The sequence below is a fragment of the Loa loa genome, assembly GCF_000183805.2.
Source record: "Loa loa unplaced genomic scaffold supercont3.42, whole genome shotgun sequence".
Taxonomy (NCBI): Eukaryota; Metazoa; Nematoda; class Chromadorea; order Rhabditida; family Onchocercidae; genus Loa; species Loa loa.
This window is the reverse complement of record NW_018108222.1, coordinates 96,718-114,089: the sequence shown is the minus strand read 5'-3', so window position 1 is coordinate 114,089 and position 17,372 is coordinate 96,718. Positions and strand designations below refer to the sequence as shown.

Below are 17,372 nucleotides of genomic sequence, written 5' to 3'. Positions count from 1 at the left end.
TTTTGTTAATTATTGGCTTCTTGGCCGCTCTTTTTGGTTATATGGATTTTCCGTTTGTATGGACAAATTAGGCTGAAATCTGGCCGTGCGTATTAATATACTTCGAAGTCGAGTCGTACTGTAGTATTCAATGAAGTTTCTGAACTTATCTGTTCGATATGGAATAATATTGTTCCTGCAAACTTTAATATAGATATCTGATATAAACATTTCATGCGTTCTGAAATATATCTAGAAATTATTTGTACATCAAATATATTCATTAATTTGGAATGATCTGAAAGTATGTCGGATCTGGATATATAAAACAAGGAAAAACTAGCATTCCAAAAGCAAATTGTAAGTGAGGCAACATTTCTGATTCACATTAGCGTCATCGTTCAGTGCTTGAATAGTGATGTTCTTTCTGCTTTTTTTTTGAAAATGCGAAGAGTAGTCGACATGATACGTTCATTATTTCTTCTCTTCTTTAGGTTTGTTACTTGTTCTGCCATTTCTAATATATTCATTCCAGGATTTTATGACCGGCCACGTACAGCTTCGAGGATTTCGCGTATCAGCTGATCATAGTGATATCCCAGAGTCCACGATGAAAAGTCCGAAAGAAAATGATTCTCTATTTGAGGGCCGTTTCAGAGCAACTCGTGTGGTTAGTTAATTTTGTGCATCTTATATCCGTATTCAGAACAGTAAATAGACGATGTAATGTAAATTGAACTAATGAAATTTATGCTTATCAATCCTTCACTCCTCAATTTTCTCCACATTCAATAAGTCTATATGGGGGTTAGAATTTCAAACAGTCCTGATTTCCCAATCACTCAATTTGGCAGTAGATTGAAACATGCATTACTTTGTGTGAACTGATATTGTTCATCTTTTGTTTGCCCACTCTAACAATCAAAGTCTAAACCATAATATTTTTAAGCATGCCTTAGAATTTGGTGTTCCAGGCTATTTCGTTTTTAGTCGAATTTCAGATTGTGAAATTTTCAAACAAGATAAATACTATATGCTTTGGATGCTAACATATAATAAAACTTTACTTTTTGTTCGCAGTGGAATGGTATGATAAGGCGCTTTCGAAATGGAATGCCTGTAAAGCGACATCGACGTCAACTGCGTATCTTCGACGGTTGTTTTGCAGGTCGTGAGGCAGTAGATTTTATGATGAACGAGCTACCGAAGTTTATCCATGACGGTCGAGAAATAACCAGGTGAGATACTATCATCACATTTTAAATGAAATCCAGTGTTCAGCCTTAAAATAATGATTATTTTAAGGGTTCCCTTATCAATTTTTTCTCAGTGTTAATTATATTTGACAGAATATTTTAATGGATATATTTTATTTCACGCTCTAAGGTATTATCTTCAAAATATGGAAAATTCCATTTAACAGAGAAGTTGCAGCTGAAAAAAAATTTTATTAAATATCCGTTTTTCAGATCCAGTTGTTCAAAACTTTTGGCTATTTATATGAGTATGGGGTTATTTTGTAGTGTGCGTGGGAAATGCGATGATAACGAAGTATTCAAAGAAAGTGAATTATATCGGTAACTTTTCTAATTTACGTTTAAATAAAGTTATTCAGAAAAAATCTCCTTTCTTTAGACCGGAATAACTGAACTTTTTCTCAGGTTTTCATGTACTTCTCCTGAACTACTCCCTACAACACCAGTGTTAGTCCGCCGCGCCGCTTCATTCAATGAAAGATGTAGTTTCAGACAAAATAATCGTTCTAAGAACAGAGACTTTCGATTTACTGCCCCACAAAGGTAAGAAGTTTCTTCTGGAAAACAAAAAATATGAAACTAGAGTGAATATTTTCTTTTAAGTTTTGAAATAGAAGTTGACTGAATCTCTTTAAAAAGATGAGTTAAGATTGATATTGACGAGAGGAATAGTTGATCTAATAATCCAGGAAACTTTCTTTCAGGGTGCATAACGTCTGGAGAAATCGAAACAACGACTCGATGATACCAGCGCGAATGCCTATTCCCTCAATGCAGCCGAATGCTCCGCTTTCTCGTCGTTTATCAGCATCCCATGGGAACCTGCCTTCTATGTTTAGCTCCCGGGCAAGTCTTCACAGAAAGTTCTAAATCTGTTTCGTTTAAAATCCCCGCCTTTTAAATCTATTAGGTTTGATTTTTCCCTAATTCAGTGTTTTTCCAGAATCTAAATGATGAATTATCAAGAAGATCAACTAACAAGATTATATTGAAAGGAAGCGTCTCTCAGGAAAAAATAAATGAAGTGGCTATAGAGAATATTGAAATTGGAGCAGGAACATCAGAACAGATTAATGTATTAGACGAGATGATCACTAAGTTAATCGAAGTAAACAGTAATTCAGCCGACTCTTCAGGAATGAACAACCTTCGACATTTCGGAAAAATTATTCAGGTAGCTAAGAGTTTGTTTTATTCCCTCCTTTACCATCCATTTGTAACCGTGGCCATCTATGTGGATATATGGTGTTCAAAATGGAGTTAATCATAAGTATTGGAGAAGGAAACTATTTTATAGACCAAAACTCCGGAGAGCTGTCAGCCTTCTGGATCTCCAGGAGCGGTTGTCAATGAAGAACATAGTGGTGCTCATCTGTTCCTTGATGCCAGCGAAATCTACAAAAACGTTCTATTAAATCGGTTAGTTAAACTCAGTGATGAAATCATTAATCACTTCAAAGAACCGCTCATAAAAATTCTTGTTGATTTCAGGTTGCAATCATTGCTTCAGGTAGATTCACTAAAGGGGATTCTCGACTATGATTTCAGCGGTGCGGATGTTCGATGGAATTGCGAACGGGTCGGAACGAAAGGAATAGTTCGAGTTCAACCTGAGAATGGTATTGTTATATTTGAAGAATATGATTAATGAAGGCTTCTTTTTTGAAGTGACAACTGCTGTGATAAATATTCTGAGCATCAAGAATACTCTTGTGATGAAAACTTTTCCTGTTGAAATTTATATAATAAGTTAGTGGAAGGCAAACTTTATATTCCTTCAAACAAATAGTTGTTTGTAGTCGTAGTATTCTCCTAAGCTAATGAATTATTTGGAAGGTAGTAAGTAATATCCAGTAAATACATTAATAATTTAAAGCTAAGGAAATACGTAGAAATTAATTACATAGGCAAAAATTATATTTATTGTTTTACTACAGACTATCTAACAAATTATGTTATAACAATGATGCGTTATCTGTCGCGATGGCCATTCGATACAAAATTCGTAGAATCCGCGCATGTACCATATGAAGGATTCGAATTGAATGTTTTCAAAAGTGTTTGTGAGCAGTTTGATAAAGACTGTCCCATGCTTCCGAATGTTGTGGCATCGTCGGTTTTACACATCATACAACTGTTTCGCCAAAGAAGTTTTAAACAACGAAACTCAGGTAACATTTTCGCATTTGTAGAATTAAGTTAAGAGACTTTGTTCAGTGCGATTACTCGCTTTTTTGTTCCGAATTCTTCGGTTCGATGAAACTGTTTTTACTTTTAATTCTGTTGCATTTAATTTCGTAAACATGCAAAATTTAGTTTTCAAGTCCGTACTTTTCTTTTCAGCAGAATTGCATAAGGAAACAGTTTTTTGCGCTGACAGTTCACCATTTACACGTTACGTGCAAAAGGCTGTTAATTCTCAGGTACAATATATTTTTCCGTACTATGCTAGAAATGCTTCAAAAGTACTGGTTTGGCATATTGCATTAATCAGACAAAAGGATGCAAAGTGTTTTTATAGATTCATAGTAAAATAGATGGAAAAGATGAAAGTTCTAATTTGCGCACAACAGTATCGCCTAGCAAAGGATTTATTGGTGAGGAACATGCCATGTCACCACCAAACACTATACGCTCTTCCGTATCCACTTTGTCAGCAGGCAGTGAAACTTTTTGTAAGTTCTGAATTAATGTGAGTGAACAAAAGATGTTGTGAAAATAATTAGAATACAGGTATTGAAAAAAGATAAATGCAGAAGGGAATATGTGGAGAATTATATTGTTAGCGATTATATTGTTTTTTTTTCTAACAGGATTACATCGTTGGCATTTGCGATAGTGACTTCATGTAGCATAACGATATCATAATAATATCCAGAGAATGCAGAAAATTCGTTAAGAATACCATTTTGTTCCCCGAAGTGACAAAACAATGTAGGCCTGGATCGATGTTTCTGAGCAGTTTGCTTAAATTTATGCAATATGATTGAAGCTTAATTTAGTTAGTTACAATCAGTTTATTCAAGTCTACTTATCGAGATCTCTTTCAGCATGCAGAATGGCCTATGAAGCAATTTTAACACGGCTTCCAGGTCTGCAACGAAGTCCCGAGCTTATGCAGCGTATTGAGGAACTGGCCAAAACAAACGCTCTTGTGCCACGTTCAAGCACTCCTTGTGCAGAATCTTGTGTATTACTCGCCGGTTGGTATTTTAATCTTATTTTTATTGATGAATTCAAATAACTTGAGATGAACACAAACCCTCGAGATCTACTAGACTTCAAAAATCTTTGGATACATATTTTTAAATATGTAAACATATACGTATTTGCTCAAGCCCTTTTTGTTTCATTTTGTATTCTTCTATATTAATTAAGTTCGCTAAAAGTATTTACCAGTAAAATATACTTAAATATTTTTTAGAAGAATTACCTGGGTGTCAGAGAACCATCGAAGTTAAAATTGATCACATTTTTATAGGAATCAACAGTGAAAATGAGAGATTGATGAAACAAGCAGTATCGTTAGTCATGCTAACTTTGGAACCACGTGTTCGTCGTCGATTGCACTATCTCTTGCGCTTTATGCAACGTGTCAGCCGAAATTATTGTTTGCGAATGGATAAACGCCGTGATAACCGTTCAATTGTGAGAAATTATAGTCCGGAAATTAGACAGATCTTTGAAAATTTCAGAAGAGTTTCACCAAGCTAAATAACAAAATTGGTTGTCTTTAAACAAATTATCCTGAAAACCCACATGTTTTTCGAATTCGTTACTTTTCATAACTTTTTTATTTTTTGCGTCAAATCCTAAAAATGGCTGGGGAATTTAAATACGGAGTGGACAGTTTTCACATACCACTTGTTAAAATTAAACTGCTTTTCAGGTTCTCGAAGGTTTGCCGAACAAGATATTGCGTACATCTCAAACTATAAACGCATCAGAATGCCATCAATTGGTCATATTTTTAATGGATAATGAATGCGATACGTTTTCCATCCCAGAAGCATTCATTGCAGAGGTCAAACATCAGCTTTCACTACCACACGAGGTGGATTTAATTCGAAGTATTCATTAGAACGATACAATTTTGCTTTTAACGCGAATGTGATCTAAAAATATTATTTCAAAGGCATTTTATTAAATTTTCGATATTCGTTCTGAAATTCGTCATTCTAAATTCTTACAACTTGCTTGTTTTAAGGATGCTGAAAAGGAAAATATTTTAACATTTTAGAGAAATTTTAGGTTGTTATAAAGAAATCGCCAACTGCACAGCAATCTATTACTGAGGAATCATCAGGTGCAGAACGCTTGAAGCAGCATTTCTGTGAACCAATCGAAATAGAAGAATATGAATCGCAAAAACAAGATGTTGATAGTCATTTGCTATCCCTCTTGAATGACATATTGAATGACGAAAATCTTTCAATTGTAGACCGAAAGCAGCGACTTAAGAAGGTCAGCGACTTAAGAAGGTTAATGCATATATAGTTGAATTCAAATCGATTACTTTCTTTTTCAATGTCCTCTTTCATTAAATTCTTATTTTTGCAGTTCAAAAAGACTTACCCAGAAATCTACGCAAAGAAATTCCCATCTCCTGAATTACCGAAGACTCGATTCATCGACCGAATTAGGAATTTCCACTTCTGATTCCAAGTGTAACTAAATATTTAATTTACACAGCAAGAAATGAACCGAGAAGTAAATCTGCGAAATAATATCACAGAAATGGACTGAGGACAGCTTGATGATTAAATTATGATATTTTGAGATAATGACTCACATGCTACTTCCTTACTGCTTGAATTAAATATTATCAGTAGAAAATATAAGAAGTTTCACTATGAGTCTGTTGATTTCATTCGTAATTTATCGCTCATCAATGTTACCGGAAATGCTCGTATGTTGTTTAAACAAAACATTTCATCCAAATATTTCTACTCTTTATTATTCTGTTTGTTGACTATGTGAATATAGATGATGTGTGAATGAACTCAATTCTGACATTTTTTTTATTCATACGGCAAGCTCTACTCCTGTAGGTGGTTTGGCATAAAAATTACGTGGTATCTCGAAATGAAATCCATAAACCGATACTATCCGCTTCAGAATAACTTGTCCTCTAACAGTGGTTATTCAACGTTTGACCCATTTTCAATAAAATTACAACGGAAAAACGCTTTTTCCTACTTTTCGATAACTGCATAGGCGTACAGTCATGGCACAAAAGGTAAAATTTATTAACCATCGAAATAAAAGATACAAAAGATATTTCGAACTCCAAACAAAGAAAATTTAGAATAATCTGACAATATGAAAAATTAACTTGAAGCCGCCGGAATAACTGGTAGTTCTTTCAACTTCCGGTTCACCTACAATAAGTGTTACAATTTAGCTGAAAATTGAGCAAGGATTTCCGAAATACGGGACTTGGTAACTCATTTTAAGAAATAGAAAACATCTTTTACCTCTTGCAACTTCTGTATTTGTTTGATGAAATATTCTCCAATTCGGCGAGCAACTTTTGTGTCCGCAATAATGATCATATCCTAGAGATGAAGGGAATGAACAAGAAACAATTTTCGAATAAACGAAATCTGCAGTTTAATTCGGAACCTAACTGAAATTCAAAAATGTAAAGAGGTAAATAAGGCCATACTTTGTCAACATAGAAATCAAGATCTGTCGTTGAGTCATCGATTTCACAACGATCCATACATTCTTTGCCCAGCTCGTTGACGATCATCTTGAAACTCAACAATTTCCCAACAAATGAGTCATAATCTGCATCTGCAATTAACTGATATCTCCGGACAACATTGACTTTGTTCAACTTCTGAACTAATCTTCAAGTCTATTTATGGATATATGTATCTTTCTAGGATTGCTAGTGCTAATGCGAGTACCTACATTAAATGGTTACACAGTCATAGCTTTTTCCTGTCCAAACTCGCTGACATGGTCAATACCCTAGATCCCTTATAATTGGGGATGTGCAAGCATACTTTCCCTATCATTTGTCACTCATTTGTCAAATATCAATGTGAAAAACAATGAAGCACATGAAGAAAAAGTGATAGAAACAAACCGCTGACATCCATGAAGCTTGCAAGCTTCCTCGTTGGCAAAGTTGTATATAATTTTAAATAACCTCGCAGAATAGGCAACATAATCTGTGATTCAATTTCTTCTAGAAAAGCATTACACTGGCGGAGCAGTGGTTCCTAAAAACATGGAAATAAGTCAAAAATGCCATAAAACATTTTCTTCAATCATGATTTTATACCTAAGCCACTAATAAGTTAAACATAGACTTACGAATAAAATATTGTGAAGCATACCGTAGTAATGCATTACCATTAGTTACTGGAAGAAAACGATTCTTGAATTTATAAATCCGTCAGTATGAAAATTAACCTTTGCCTGATTTGGACCTTCGTAAACTACTGTGGTTGGGGACAAGAACTTCGGGCATCCTTGTTGGAAAGCAAGGCGGAACTCATCGATGTTACTGCAAAAGAAAATTGCTACACTTTAACGCATTAATACTACCGTCACGGACAGCGGAAAAAGCTTGCGTAGAGTCAGGCAAAGTGCGTCTATGGACAGGATTAGTTCGCTAGCCCTTTCCTCCTCTCCAGGCAACTATCCTAAAATAAAAACAAAGAAAAACAACATTAATTCCAAACCCGGGTAGATGGAGCTCGTTAAGCCCTGTAAGGCCATCCATCTAACATCTAACAGAAAGATACTCCACAAAATCACGTCTTGAGAATATCACTGTTACCATCTTAGCTCGCTAGGCCTTGACAGATGAACTTTAGGGATGAAGGGTGAGGCCAGTCAATTCCACGCACGCTGCGCCTCACCAAAAAAATTCACTGCACACGCTGGAAGGGTTGTGGTATTTGTAACGGGCGTGGGTAGAGCTCTTCCCAAATCTTCAACCGCGAAGTCTAATCATGATGATGATGATAATGATGTATGCATTTGCTACTATCATAATGCAAAAACCAGTTTTTTCCTTAACTATCAGAATAACATTTATTTAGAGAGAAGAATAAATTCCAACTTATATTTAATGAATTCTACTAGTATTACAAAGCTCTTAAACAAACAATCTCAAAAATATGGACTGTAAATTGAACTCGTAAACTTCAATAAATTCGTATTTAACTGACCCATTACTCATGTGATTCATACGCTCACCAGTCCTTTCATATAGTTGCGACTGGATGGAATCATCAATGCGTTGAGGTTGTAGCGTCAAACAAATAGCCAACAAATGGTACAACTGTTCGTTCGTTTTTCCAATCTGTAATGCTTCAAATAATAAAAAGCATAAACTTATCACCCGAAATTTTATAAAAGATTCTTAAAGAATTCATGAACACCCGAAAAAAGAAATGTATATTTGTGGGTGACACCAACATAAACAGAGACATGAGAGTTGATGTCTCTTCTATTCTTGCCGTTAGATCTTTTTGAGCAAAAAAAGTGCGTAGAAGGAAGTAAGTGTAACAGGTAAATGTATTGACTTAGGTAGACATGCAACATAGTGCGCTGCGGTCATAACTATTTTCACAAACACCAGCTACTTACTACATCATACTGAAAGTTCTTCTTCTGTTGCTGATTTTGCTGTTGAACACTTTTAGTTCGTTGTATGTAAAGCAAGCAGTTTACAAATATCTTCGTAGCTTCACCATAATTTCGCATCATCATATGGGAGAAGCCAACAAAGTAATGAAATGTAACCAGACATGAGGGTACAGTATTGTATAAGCCCTGTAAAAAAAAAAATACAAATTACATCTCGCTCAAATTATCAGGACGAAATCGAAAATTGGAAATAAAAAAAGATGCAATATAGAAGATAAAACTTCAAAAACTCAAATTTTCCAGTAAATTTTGAATTTAGCTTAGCACACGAGTTCAGTCTGTTCAACTTTACCTCTGAGTGTTCAGTCTACTGGTATAAATACAATAACTACAAACCGTGTGGAATGAATTGTATATTAAAACCTATGTCTCGACAGTTCGGAATTCGAAATGGGGCTTGATACTTCAACTGCTTTATCCTTTATCGAATGGTAGAGATGGAACTAATGGGACGATTGTGGAAGAATAAGAATTAAAGCTCCCCTTCCTCATTCTCAGTTAGGAATGCGCATTCAAAGATTAAATTTGACAGTGTATTTCAACAAGAGTGCAATAAAATCTTTAATAAGATAAAAGAGAGGGAAATGAATGAAAGTATTTCCCTTGGTTATACCTTTGGATCAAGCTCAAGATTTTCGACAGTTTTCAGTGCTTGATGGTAATCTCCAAGCAACACATGTGTACGAAGCAACCCAATTAAGGAGAAATAACCCAGCTTAAAATATAAAGCAGAACGGCCAAAATCATCTGCGACATCATCTGGGTTTCCTGAACAATTTTCGTATGAAGAATTAAATTTCTTAAAGTACTACTCAAATTCCACTAAACTCAGCAATACGATTTGTTGAATTGCATGTTTGTTGTAGTTATTCAAAAAAAAGAAACTTTTGAAAAAAAATCATCGCTTTGAAATTTACATCATATCGTATCACAAAATAAAGCTCAGCATTTTTAACCGTGCAATCCTCATCAAACAAAAGTATCAGCAATAAAAAACTTTACACCACAAGTACTGATTTGATTAAAATTACTTACTTCCTTCCCGTATAGCCAACAACTGTTCGTCGATCTGCGATTTTGCCAACAAAGAGTACAGAATATTCAATACCGGATAAATGTTCCAGGCCTAAAACGTGATCGGTAAGTTGAACAATATAAGTTTCCGATTCCCGGGCCAAATATAAAAACACATACACTCTGATTCTGCTCAATCGAAAGGAGGTCTTCGTATTCTTCTGGACTTCTTTTTCCAGGATTTGCTTTGTATAGACAGAAAGCTTGAAACTAAAAAATAAAAAATATGAATGGTTTTAACAACTCTAACAATAGATATTGACTTGAATTATAACTTGTCAATTTCAATCTATGTCAAGTAATAAACATTTGCTGGTCAATATAAAAAGGGCCCAGGTTCTTACTGCTTTTAAAATAAGTAATTACAAGCAAACAAGTAAGAAAAGCAACTAAGCAAGATAAATACGAAATTATTACCTGGTAAACAAATTCGTCGATAATATCCCAAAGCCAGACATTTGGTAATTGAAGTGACAATGGCTGTTTCTCGGGTGTCAATACTTCACAAAATAATTCCTGCAGTGATAAATTTCACTCTTAATTAAAACTAGAATTTTTCTTTGCGTCCTATGTGCATACTTTTTTCTTCAGCTAACCTGGTAATTTTGATATGAATCAAAACGATGAGCCAAAGATGGTCCACGTTGCATCCGGGTGTAAACGTGACGAAAGTATAATTCCTTGTAAAGAATAATGAAGATTCGGCTGTCTAAAAAGCCAACAATTTTGTTTTTGCTGCTTAAAAACAGAAATACCAGAATTTTCATTCTCTAATAAAATGACTGAAGAATTTCGTCACAAAATCATCATAAAATGATTAAAAACCACTACAACGCAAATGGATATCATGCAAAATTATCTAGGTGCAAGTATTCTAGATCCAGCTTGCTATCACTTGCAAATATCGCTTAGAGGATTTCTGGTTTTCTCAAAGCGATATTAAGACCTGTGACTACCGCACTTCCTTGAAGCCATAGAGGTGATATTAAAATTGCATTTCATATCAAAATTTTGGAGATTTTTTGTCTCTTGAAAGACTACCTAAAAAAAACATCTTCTATCACAAAAATAGAGCAATAACGAACCCGAGCCAACAATATTTTCTACCGCTTCTTCATTTGGCCAGAGACGTTGCTGAAAATAACGCTCAGTAAGATCCGGGAAGCCATGTTCATAAAGATTATGTATTTCAACAACATTTTCTTCATCAATCATCCGCTTGAAATAAATTAGATATTGGGCGACATCGTCCGGCACCACTTCATCACTCATCGTATCTAAAACCAAGCGCCGCATAATATTCACAGGATAATTACAATATTCAAAATGTCGATTTGTCGATTCATACGATGTAGTCCATATATAGTTGCTTTCTCGATTGTGTGTTTGATAAAGTTTTCCATTTAATCTTGGAAAAGGCTATTTAGGATTCAAATTCATTCGCATTAATCAGTCAATATTTTTCGCTGTCTTTTAAGTTTGTTTGAAACTTTTCGGACTACTCCTACCTTTACATACTCTACGTTACTTATCCATCCTGTGTCCGGATCGGAATCCGCACGGAAAAAACCCTTCACTGCTTAAATAAAACATATTTCCAAATTCCGCATATGAATTCATCTTAAAGTTATTAGGTAAGACGTCGTTCTTCCTCACTTGGTGTTTGCGAAATCTTTTCAGTTGTAGCGATAGACCTGTATGATACCATTTTCTCTAAACCCTCTTTCTCTTATGTAAAATTTTTTTCACACTTTACATCTATAATTTTAAAGATAACTTGAAACAATCCTAATCACTACTTCAAATATAAAAAAGCTCTATTTTCTTTCTTTGTTTCCTCCCTCCCATCCTTCCATCACTCCGACATAGTTCTATGAATTCATCTGAAACCGCATTAACAAACTTCTGATTGTTATAGTGAACAAACCTCGTCGCACATGTTCTCTTTCGTAGGCAAGATCACGTTCTGGATCGCCGGTATGTCCACCATCGAATGAATCTCGCACCATCTACAAAAATATTTCAGTCACTCCATTTCCTCACAATAAACAAGCTCGGCTAGAACAAAACACGATGTACATAAACAACGGAAAGCAAAAGTTAACCACTTCATGTGACCCCAACATGGAGAGTGGAGTACACAATTCAATGAATGCTGTGAAATCTACCCACTTTTAAAACTTATGACTTACAAAGACCATATCAAATAAAATGTAGAAATGAATTTCAGGAAGAAGACCATCTAGGAAATATTTCATAATTTTTTTGTGAAAAACCCATTTATTCTTTTATTATATGATAATTGTTAAAATAAAAAGGCAGCTGCTTCCTACTGACAAATACAGTTTGCTCACACTTACCATTATGATAAGTAGAACTGTGCAATAATAACCCACAGGGTTGCTTGGCCAACCGGAAATAAATAGTCACATGATAAAAATTGATGTATATTGAACGAATGCAGAAAGGAGATATTAGTGATACTGATTACATTCACATAAATGAAACAAGAATTTTCATTACAAAGTTGTTAATGCCAAATAATTTAATACACCACAAAACAGATACGAAGTGATAGTTTTACCACAGTTTAAAATGTTCAATTTAAAGAGCAGACAGAACAATCATTAAGTATCACTATCCTTTGGCCAACAAAAATAGAACTTAACTAAACCGATATATTATTATCGTGATAAGTTACAGCAGAATTCCGATCCATTATATCCTACTTTCATCTTCTTATAGAATAAGACGTAAACCTACCTTATAATATGAAAGTAATTAGTAATAAGCACCTCTATAGAATTCGAATAACTTTTGTAAAAGTTGAAATATATTTTCCCTATATAGTCAAACCATTCAAATACACAAATTTCAACATATTTATAACAGCCGCAGGACAGAACAATCGACATCATTAGCTGCAGTTGATTAATACCACATATAAAATCAAACAGGTGAAAATTAGACGAAACTAGATATCAGCTTCGTTACAATACAACAACAACAACATTAATCACTATTGATAACCGGATAATGATTGCACTATCATTTATATCGCGCATGCTACTTATCAATGATACTAGGAAATGAGGACTGAATTATAAAACTAAGAATTTTTGTGAAATGAAGGCAGTTCACTTTCAGTACATCTGCTGAAGAAATTGTTTGTCGCTAAGAATCAAGAAGAAATAGCGCGTTCTGATTGTGCAACGTTTCTTTCAAATCACAGTAGTTTCAGCTGAAAATAACAAAAAATTTTCAATCAATCTCAATATTTTTCAAGTTCCAAACAGTAATATAAAATTTATTAGTAAGATTCGCAACATCTTGTTGAATATTTGAACAACTCTCCCAAATTCGTCATTTTTCCGTAAACTGTTTTCGATATCACTCTAATCATTATAAAAAATAATTAGAATTTCAAAACAAAAGACTGAAACTATTCTGAAAAGAATTATAAAACAAGTCAAAATTTTCGTTTCTAACACTGAGTATCAAATCAGCAAATTCACAAATAAGTGAATCACCAGAGCAAAGCAATAAATAATATTTGAAAGTAAGCTAGAACAACGAGGAACGACGGTAACTGCTTCAAACCAGAACTGAAAGAACTGATAGTCACATACAGACGAAGTAGTATGTAGGCACTAGCCTTGCACAACCACACCGGAATCTTCTTTTCCACGCATTCGCGGTTTTCCCGTAGTAAACGGTATGTAGCGGTATTTTATCATATGCTGAAATTGAACATAAACATTAGACTGGTGAATTATGCGCAAAAAAAAAAAATGGTCATAAAATTTCAAAAACAATGATGGTCGGGTAATCAATAAAGCGATTGCCAGCATTCGGTACCTAGAACGTAGAATCCCAGTAAAATAAGTAGCTTGATTCATCTTGCAAAAGATGCAGAAAGTACTTTATTTTTAAAAATATTTAACTATGTGGAGTAAATACTTTATTTTCAAAGCAAAACTGTACCATAATTTGTCGTTTCATGGTCAGACAAGTTAAGACGATGAAATACATGACGAGTATGGGCCAGAAAACTGGAACATTGAATATCTCAAAAAAATGTGCATATAAACGCAATGACTGTTGCTTTAATAGCTGAATACCTGAAAGATGATCCTAGTTTCTTGGAAACGGGCAGTTCTCTTGAAAAATAAGCGGTAATATTTTTCTGACAAATTTATTGAAAATGGGATCATTTAATTGAAGAATATTTCTGCACCTGAACCTTAATGTCCAGTCTTCTCTATGAACATAGCAATGATCTAGGAGTTTCTGTGATGATATTTCCATTATAAAGATGTGCATAAAGGAAGAGTAAACTAAATCATCCACAACTTACCAAAATTTAAATTCCGGTAAACGTCTCATAAACGGACGAAATTCTTCACTTCCCTTAGACGGCAAAGTTGGTCCATCTTCATCTAAAATGATTTATTCGAAAAAAAAACTCTTTAGTTTTTTAAGCACAGAATACATTGGACGATTTCGAAACCGTGGATTTCGAAAATTGCGCCGGGAATACTAATAAAAAATGCCAGGGAAGATATTAATAACATCAGAAAGGATGTTTAACTGTTATATTTCACCAAAAATCAGTTGACACAGTGCTGCTATCCAGTAAAACACAGTTTCTAGAAATGAATGAGAAAAAGTTTTCCCACCTTCGCTTTCAAAATCAAGTGCTGGATCAATTTTTGGTGTCAAGAACGCAAGGAACAAATTTAAATAATAAATTCCGAGAGCATAAGTAACAATGTAGAAACCCTGAAATGTGCAAGATATCAAAGTAAAGAATGTAGTGTAAGAATGACCAGCGCTTCATCAAAACAATATGACCGTCTAGTAGAGGCGTTATAATCGATAACAACACAGATGCATGTCTAATGAAGAAAAATATCACTGTCGAATCATGCGAACTAGGTCGTTTATTGACAAAACCATATATTTCTACTCCTATACTCATACAAATCGGCCATCGTTGGCCAGAACGTAAAGCTCTGAGCAACAAAAATAGAACAAAAATGAAAAGAACAAAAATGCCATACTTGTAGTTCGACGACTCGCCAAAGAAAGAGGATAACGAAAGCAATCGCGATTCCCCATCGAATCGAACTATACGGTGTTAACTTATCCAAGTAATACTGATATTTCTGGAAAACATAAAAAATGACTTGACAAATTTCATAGTTTTTCCAAATATTGAGAACTTGCGGTGTTCACATCGACTATTTTGTCCTGATGTAGAAAAGACAGCAGAGAGTTCTATTAAAATATGACTGAATCTGTTTCTCTGATTTTAAGCGTCAACAAAACGGTTCATGACGAATTGGTTGGTGAGACATAGTGTGGATTAGCATTTTGACCACTTCAAGTAAGTCTGAGATGGACATACAATCATTATATAGCTCTCATAAAGTATCTTCAGAAATTGGAACATACACGGCTGTATTCCAAAAACATGGTCGAATGCAGTAGCATAAATGTACAGAAGGCTCTAAAAGCATGGTGTTACAGAAAAGTCTCAAATAAATTTTGAATCTGATAATATAAGGAAAAAAAGAACGAACCACAGCTAGACTTGAAAAGAAACGTGACACAATACTTGGCCGATCACGGAGGTCACTAGAATCCTCCATTAAATCAGCGAGTTTGGATGTGATCCCTGAAACATTTGCATACTTTTAGCGATCAAACATCCATCCACGACCTTTTAACACTGACATGTTACATAGAATAAAGACAGGAATTAGTCTTAAACAAAGATTTTCCATCTTCGCCTCATCTGTTTCCTTCTAAAAAGATCCAAAAATTCCTAGCAACCAAAAAAGGCCAAATTATATGGTAATATGCAACGGAATGCAAATTTTGTCTTCCGTAGAAAACAGTACAGACATTTTTAAAGTTCGTTTGAAAAGTTGCCAATTAGCCAGTTTGCAAAGAATTCCGGGATTTCCCAGTCCCTTTCCTGATATTCATACGGATCCACTTATTCACAGAAAGTGTTTCAGAAGTCCACGTGTTTGAAATGAAGATGACGTGTTGTGACAAAAATATCGGAATATAAATTAAGTTTCAAAATCATTCACTATTTGACGCGATTAGTCGCAATAACGGAACAGAAGGACGAAATGGAAAAACCAAATGATTGCTGTTTCCATCATTAAAACCCGAGATATCGCGTGGTCTTCAGAAATTTTTAGGTGTAGTTCTCTTTTCGCATTTCGACTCCCACCCAGCCTGGTATGTGTATTTTCTACTTATCTGATAATTAACTTACCGCGAGTTCGAGAAGTTGTTAACTCTTCCGAACACCCACATTTCCTTCATCTTAAATGTCTATTATATTAATACGGGAATGTAATCATGGTCTTCGTGAACCAGATCCGTTGTCTTACGGTAGTCATAATAATAATACCATTATCTCTGATATGCAATATTATTGTGATTATCATAAGATAGTATATCCATTCAGGCGCACTTCTTTCGTTTGTACCGCTATTTTATTAGCCTTTCGTAAGAAGAAGGTTGTATTTCTGAAATTTCGAGCAAAAAATGAGTTGAATTAATAATTGTATTTGAACAAATTTTCAGGAGTTGATGGCCAACGTGATATCAACAGAGAATGATTTCGAGCCAATTGGATATTTTTTCATCTTGTTTTCCGGACTGACTGCTTTTATTATTGCCCTATTTGTATGGATGAGATGGGATACCGACAAGAAGAGCCAGAATGAAAGACAAGGTTATTTATTTTATTTGAAAATTCCGACCACTAACCAGTACCCTAATTGTTTTTCCGTTGTTAATGATTGGTTGAAAAATTAAAGACATCGATTAAAAACTAAGATAATACGGTGTTTGTTACTAATGTCTCTTCTTGTCTTTAATTAAAGCTTCTGCAGCATTAGTTGTCTTTTACTACTCTTATAAACAAAATTTGATATATCATAAAGTTTGATATGTTTTTTCATATATCAGTTCAATATTTCATTATCTATGTGTCTTATGCAGCCTTTCGCAGATTTCCTATATCGATAGAATCAGATAATACAATCGGATCAAACATACCTTTTTTTAGTGACGATTGCTTGCAATTTGTTTTAAGTAATTTTGGTAATTTTAAAATTAGATTTCTATATACCAGATAATTATCAGGTGCACCCATTTCTAAGTTTATTCGATAAAATTGGGGAAAATTAATTTTTTTTTCGTTTTTTAGTATTTCGACTGACTCAGATCAAAATACTGAAGATGAAAATTTGAAAGCAACAAAATAAATCTAATTCTTTTCCGAAAAATGCAAAGAAACAAGGAAAGTGGAAATTTGAAAAGGTGTGTTGTATATGGATTTGGTTAATTTATAAGATTAGGAAT

At 34.3% G+C, this 17,372-nt stretch overlaps 4 protein-coding genes across 4 annotated transcripts in view; 2 read left to right on the top strand and 2 right to left on the bottom strand.

Moving 5' to 3' along the window:
• Positions 1 to 214: 214 nt before the first annotated feature.
• On the top strand, positions 215 to 6,249 carry LOAG_00601 (hypothetical protein). The gene is made up of 17 exons (XM_020445487.1): positions 215 to 339; positions 515 to 649; positions 1,060 to 1,217; positions 1,449 to 1,556; positions 1,641 to 1,778; positions 1,940 to 2,085; positions 2,168 to 2,409; positions 2,533 to 2,654; positions 2,727 to 2,854; positions 3,173 to 3,406; positions 3,579 to 3,658; positions 3,757 to 3,910; positions 4,286 to 4,438; positions 4,717 to 4,883; positions 5,125 to 5,289; positions 5,487 to 5,699; positions 5,796 to 6,249. The coding sequence occupies exons 2-17, from the start codon at positions 521 to 523 to the stop codon at positions 5,892 to 5,894; spliced, it is 2,436 nt and encodes an 811-aa protein (XP_020304058.1). The 5' UTR covers positions 215 to 339; positions 515 to 520; the 3' UTR covers positions 5,895 to 6,249.
• Positions 6,250 to 6,463: 214 nt separating this feature from the next.
• LOAG_00600 (eukaryotic translation initiation factor 3 subunit L) lies at positions 6,464 to 11,995 on the bottom strand. Its single transcript, XM_003136140.2, has 14 exons — positions 11,908 to 11,995; positions 11,066 to 11,257; positions 10,577 to 10,689; positions 10,398 to 10,496; positions 10,101 to 10,190; positions 9,942 to 10,032; positions 9,520 to 9,674; positions 8,847 to 9,032; positions 8,426 to 8,559; positions 7,662 to 7,755; positions 7,333 to 7,468; positions 6,904 to 7,034; positions 6,713 to 6,793; positions 6,464 to 6,616 (listed from the first exon to the last, which is right to left on the bottom strand). Exons 1-14 carry the CDS (start codon positions 11,987 to 11,989, stop codon positions 6,566 to 6,568), a joined length of 1,635 nt encoding a protein of 544 aa, XP_003136188.1. The 5' UTR covers positions 11,990 to 11,995; the 3' UTR covers positions 6,464 to 6,565.
• Positions 11,996 to 12,820: 825 nt separating this feature from the next.
• On the bottom strand, positions 12,821 to 15,667 carry LOAG_00599 (hypothetical protein). The gene is made up of 7 exons (XM_020445486.1): positions 15,566 to 15,667; positions 15,044 to 15,148; positions 14,660 to 14,762; positions 14,338 to 14,419; positions 13,965 to 14,101; positions 13,610 to 13,720; positions 12,821 to 13,221 (listed from the first exon to the last, which is right to left on the bottom strand). The coding sequence occupies exons 1-5, from the start codon at positions 15,632 to 15,634 to the stop codon at positions 14,050 to 14,052; spliced, it is 411 nt and encodes a 136-aa protein (XP_020304057.1). The 5' UTR covers positions 15,635 to 15,667; the 3' UTR covers positions 12,821 to 13,221; positions 13,610 to 13,720; positions 13,965 to 14,049.
• A 913-nt stretch (positions 15,668 to 16,580) lies between these two features.
• LOAG_17124 (hypothetical protein) overlaps positions 16,581 to 17,372 on the top strand; it is a 4,371-nt gene continuing 3,579 nt past the window's right edge. Inside the window, exon 1 of the mRNA XM_020449782.1 lies at positions 16,581 to 16,740. Coding sequence (XP_020306640.1) covers positions 16,596 to 16,740 — 145 coding nt within the window. The 5' untranslated portion in view covers positions 16,581 to 16,595. The remainder of the gene's footprint in view (positions 16,741 to 17,372) is intronic.

Coding starts and splice junctions, on each gene's coding strand:
- LOAG_00601 (XM_020445487.1), top strand. CDS start 521: ATGACCGGCCACGTACAGCTTCGAGGATTTCGCGTATCAGCTGATCAT. Junction 4,884..5,124: donor GCCGTGATAACCGTTCAATT/GTGAGAAATTAT, acceptor ACTGCTTTTCAG/GTTCTCGAAGGTTTGCCGAA. Junction 5,700..5,795: donor GAAAGCAGCGACTTAAGAAG/GTCAGCGACTTA, acceptor TTATTTTTGCAG/TTCAAAAAGACTTACCCAGA.
- LOAG_00599 (XM_020445486.1), bottom strand. CDS start 15,634: ATGGAGGATTCTAGTGACCTCCGTGATCGGCCAAGTATTGTGTCACGT. Junction 14,763..15,043: donor GGCGAGTCGTCGAACTACAA/GTATGGCATTTT, acceptor TGCACATTTCAG/GGTTTCTACATTGTTACTTA. Junction 14,420..14,659: donor ACTTGATTTTGAAAGCGAAG/GTGGGAAAACTT, acceptor AAATCATTTTAG/ATGAAGATGGACCAACTTTG.
- LOAG_00600 (XM_003136140.2), bottom strand. CDS start 11,989: ATGGTGCGAGATTCATTCGATGGTGGACATACCGGCGATCCAGAACGT. Junction 11,258..11,907: donor AAGAGAACATGTGCGACGAG/GTTTGTTCACTA, acceptor GCTTGGTTTTAG/ATACGATGAGTGATGAAGTG. Junction 9,033..9,519: donor ATCTTGAGCTTGATCCAAAG/GTATAACCAAGG, acceptor TTTTTTTTACAG/GGCTTATACAATACTGTACC.